General features: G+C 33.8%; 1 protein-coding gene across 1 annotated transcript; it reads right to left on the minus strand.

The window, feature by feature from the left end:
- Positions 1–338: 338 nt before the first annotated feature.
- On the minus strand, positions 339–3,657 carry LOC117626436 (proteasome subunit beta type-4-like). Its single transcript, XM_034358129.1, has 7 exons — positions 3,560–3,657; positions 3,098–3,162; positions 2,877–2,953; positions 2,535–2,664; positions 2,242–2,401; positions 1,908–2,093; positions 339–698 (listed from the first exon to the last, which is right to left on the minus strand). The coding sequence occupies exons 2-7, from the start codon at positions 3,157–3,159 to the stop codon at positions 585–587; spliced, it is 729 nt and encodes a 242-aa protein (XP_034214020.1). The 5' UTR covers positions 3,160–3,162; positions 3,560–3,657; the 3' UTR covers positions 339–584.
- Positions 3,658–5,104: the final 1,447 nt, after the last annotated feature.

Consider the following 5,104-nt stretch of genomic DNA (forward strand, 5'->3'; position numbering starts at 1 on the left):
TCAAACTAAGACTGATTAAAACCATCCCCTCCTTGCTCAACTTAAAAAACACTCCTACAACAAAGAAGCACTGTGGAGCTTCAATAACCGTGTAGAACGAACAAGAACTCATTTCTCCTGCTTAACAACAATCCATGATATCCTCCTATTGTCCCTAGTATCCAAAAATTCTAGAAAAAGACCACTATTTTGTATGAAAACAAAGAAAATCAGATGCCAGATAGAATTCCTATTCCTGTTATTGCTAATCAAAGAATTTATTGATATATAAATATGTATGTATGTGTGTATGTATCCTGCAACCGATTATATGAATTTCAAACCACATACTGGCCAAATGATTCAAAGGAAAATAGAAATTGCTTTTAAGTGTCACTACAAGAAGTTCATACTTGTTGGATGCTGCAACACCAAATTTAAGAAAACGATGGGTAATATAGCTAAAATGTTTCTCAAAAGCCAGCCAGCTATATTCAAGTCAACACTGTTACAAATTCATGGTTCCAATAACTGTAGAAACACATTAAAGTTCAACTTAGCTCCTAGTTGGCTGTTTCATGTTCAGAACCCATGCCTGTATTCAACTACCATGATCCTTCAGCACCCAATGTTGGATTTTCAAAAGCAGAGAAACCCCAGAAAGTCTTCAAAGAGTAGGGCTGAGAGATGGTTACACCTTCTTCAGTGATTTTGGAAATCTGCAATTTCAAAGTTTAAAGTGTGTCATCTTACAAGGAAGTGCCAATCCATGTTCAAGCAAAACAATACACTCCACCCTTACAATGCACAAAATTATCAAGATCCTTAAAAACTGATTGTTGGATTTTCCTTTTTGGCCTTGCAACAACTATGCCAATTCCAAACTATTAGTTTCACTTTTAAAAACAAAAATAATATCTCATTGCTTTTATCTGATGTGTGCAAATGTGCAATATCACTTTACTAACAGAACTTTCTAGAAATAAGTGTTTTCACTTTACTAGCAAAGGAGGCAAAACGGAGGAAATTGTTTCACACCAAACTAAATCCACAAACATATGCCACAAACCTTCAGCACCTCTTCAGAGACGAAGGTGGTGTTTAAAATCATGTGATGTTCATAACCAGACAATATCTAGCATTAAGCACATCCAAAGATCGAAAACAATTTCCCTCTTAAATGACCCATCATCACCTAAATCCTTCCTTTTATAAGTATGACCAATAGAAACGATGAGTAAATTCTACCAAGCAACTCATTGTACAATGTGATTTCTGATTTGCATAAAATATATACAGAACCGATGTTAGAAAACTTGTTGGGTAGAAATAGGAAAATATTCCTACAGAAAATTGAAATCAAAACCATACAATCATGTTCATTAGCATGATACTTTTCCTTTCCTTTCCTCTGTCTCCACTTTAAACACTTTCCGGAGCTAAAGCCCAATTAATAGTCCAGTAAATAACTAGCACTTCACCAGTGAAAGGGAATTACAACACTTATCATGTCCATGAGAGTTTCTTACATGACAAACTAGTAAGATCAAGAGTGACAAAAGTTTAGTGAAAACCTATTTGAACGTGTGTAAGAGAGAGAGAGAGAGAAGAGAGAGAGAGAGAGAGAGAGAGAGAATTTACAACAATAGAAAAAACAAAACACTTCAAATATATTTAAAAAGGTTTACCAGGTTTCATATTTAAAAAGGTTTATAAATGTTGAAGACAATTAAAGAAAACAGATTGAATTATATGGCAGGTCAAAAAAAGAAGAAAAAAAAGATAGATAGATAAGAAGGCCCTCAGTAATTGCTAGTCAAATCATCGTTTCTTAAAAGCCTTAATATTATGGAATTGATAGCTTATAGCACTGTTATTACTATAGGATGACAAAAGATAGAGTAAATAACATTAATTAATTACTATACCTGAAGCTTGTTGACAGCAGACCGATCACGATAGAGGAGGACACGCATGCATTTCTCCAGTAGCTTTACACCCTCTTCAAAAGTCAAGTTCTCATGCCATTCATCACGAAGAATAGGCCGTGCAAGGTGATTTCCAAATCCTGTAGCTACATGATTGTCCTCAAAATTTACACCTATCATGCTAACCTGGATAGGGATAAAAGAATATGACAAGTAACTAAGTCAGCACATTCAGAAACTTTATTCTTGAATAAATAAATAAATATATAATCAACTTTCCTAATTGCACACAACATGCTACAACACATTAAGGGAAGGATTATATGAGGCCTACCATGCCAAGGTACTTCTGTCCTTTTTTCACTCCACCAAGGACAAGAGAGTTCCACAGCGGATTGAACTTGTTACGCCTATTGTACATCACCCGGGTCAAATAGTTGTGGACCTCTTTAGGTCCCAAAGAGTTGCCATCATCCCACATGTTGTCATATAGGCTACAACCATAAAAATCAAAATGAATAGTCTTTTGAGCTCAAGTTGCAAATAATACCAAGAAGCATAGCAAAAATCACAACGAAAGCATTAGGAAGGTATCTTCAACATAATTTTTCTTGAAACAATGCTTACATGAGCTCATCAAGATAACGTAATAGCTCTTGAAAGTCACTTATTTCTCCACTTGCACCAAGAAGAGAATGCTTTCCAATAGGCTTCATTCGTTCCACACTCTTGTATCGCAAGGTAGACCCATAAGAACCTATTAGTAAATGCATCATTTCATATTGTTACAAAACTAAACAGAAACATGAAAAGGAACATACATGGGTGTCTAAATTTTGCAACATAAACAATATTGAAACTCCAAAAGAAGAGATGATGAGCATTGTTCATAAAACGATGGACTTTAACCTTTGTGTCAAAAAAATAATTAAAAATTGAAACACAATCTAAATTGGATTGGCAGCTAACCTCCCATATCAGCAGCCATCAAAATTCCATCTTTGTATTTCAGTGCCACCACAGATGTACCAGTTACATATGGGTACCTTCAAAAAAAAAAAAAATTAAAGGATCGAGATGTCATATACAAAGCAAAATCCCCAAAACCAAAAGGTCTACACATACCAAAAATACGCATCATACATTTAACATTAAAAATGAGAAAAACGAGCAGTGTGAGAATAGAATACAGGGTTCTCTGAGAGGCTTCAGGGTTGCACAGTAGGCCGGGTTTGGCTTGGTTCGACTCCATTAACTGCTTAAAAAATCACAAATTCAAAATCAAAGTAACAATTATGGAAAGCAACACCTATTAATTTTGCTTCAAGGGATCGAGTCAGATAGAACTGATAAAATCCACAAACTAGATAATGAAGCCTAACAATACACAAACATTTGAAAAGAAACACCATAAACAAATGTCAAGAAGCAACAATCAGATCAGATCTTCCTGTAGCAGATACAAGATTGTATTCGACCAGCAAACAATAATACTCATCAACAGAACAACTAAAACCCACATGCAATTTCTACAAGAAAACCAGTTCATCAATTAACTTAAATCAAACAAATAACAAAAGCAAACTTGAAAGCCACAAACATTAAAACGGGTACAAAGTGAAGAAATTCAAAGTGAGGATAGAGATACGAACCTCAAGAAATTCAAAGTGAAGAAAATATGGCGGGGTCTCTCGCCGACGACTGGAGTCTGAAGAGTGAGATGGCGGAGAGGATAACGAGAAAGAAAGGCTCGGGGATTTAAAGAGCAATCGCTGATCCTTTAGACATAGTTTCGCCTTGCACAAGCATTCTTTTTCCGTTGAATGACCATCCTACCCTTTCATTAATTTTATTTATTCATTTATTTATTTTTGCTTTTAATTGTGGGGTAAAGAAGATCATGAAAAAGAGAATACTGCTGATGAATTGTTAAATAAAATATTTAATAGCCATTCAATTTTCAAATTTTATGTTGAGATTGCTTGTGCTACATTCAATTAAGATTTTAAAAGAGTTTAAAAGTTTAGGTGTATTAAATTCAGATTTTAAAAGAATTTGGGCGTATTCAATTCAAATTTCAATTGACATTAAAAAAAGAGTGCTGCTAAATGAATCGTAAAATTAACTGAGTATACCATATAATCTAAGTTAATCCTAATATTTTAATCAAAATATAAAATTAACTAAGCACACATTATTTAATTACCAAAAATAGCCCTAGTACAATACCAATCCTAAACCAGGTTTCTCTTTTTACATTAATATGTGCTCTCTTTTCAGATTTTGGGTTTCATCAAAATCTTCGTAATACCAATTCTAAACTAGTACTCGCTACGTTATTCGTGAGCACTAAGCAATAAGAATACTTTTCTATGTCTGATAAGGGTTGAATATAGTGAGTAAGGTGTACTTATTAAAATTTTATTTGTTTCACAATTCAATATATCTTTTTAGGGTATGGTGTACAGTGTACTCAATTAATTTTAGAGTTCGTTTAGCAGCACTCTAAAAAAATACATCGAAGTGTTTTCAATTATGACTTTTTAAAAGTCAAATAAAATTTAGATGTATTCAAAAAGTAATTTATTTTGAAGGAATTAATAAGTTGCCCGATTTCATTATCTTATGTCAACCCTAGAAATTTTGAACGTGCTCTATGCTTTCCAATCCTTGAACATGTGTGCTTGTCAAGTGCAGATAAAAAACCTCCTCTTTTTTTCTATATTTTCATATATGTATGATCCTTCATCGTGTATTTGAATAGTACGTTGTTGTTGTTGTTGTCTCGCAAGCCTAGATTGTGGACGCTAATTAAGTTACTCAATGAAGGAAACACTGGATCAGAGTTTATTCACGTCCAATTAAGCAAATTGAGTAAGCTGCAAACTAATAACTATCCCTCCAAGATAATATATATACTTCCCACTTCAAACAGGTGGAGACCCAAACTGTTCCAATAGATAAAACTTATTACAAGTTACTGATATGACAGGTATATAAAAAGCTTGGTCCAAACACATGTAATCTTATAGCCAAATAGGCTACAAGTGACTGATATGACATCCTAAAATTGAAGGCCTACAATTCAAGTTTCTGCTATTCTGCATGTGTTTAAATATATTGACAGTCAACTTCCGAGCTTCCGTGAAAAAATAGATAATGGAATTGTAAAGTGCCTCAGAACCAATGTAGGAAAT

The sequence above is a fragment of the Prunus dulcis genome, chromosome 4, assembly GCF_902201215.1.
Source record: "Prunus dulcis chromosome 4, ALMONDv2, whole genome shotgun sequence".
Taxonomy (NCBI): Eukaryota; Viridiplantae; Streptophyta; class Magnoliopsida; order Rosales; family Rosaceae; genus Prunus; species Prunus dulcis.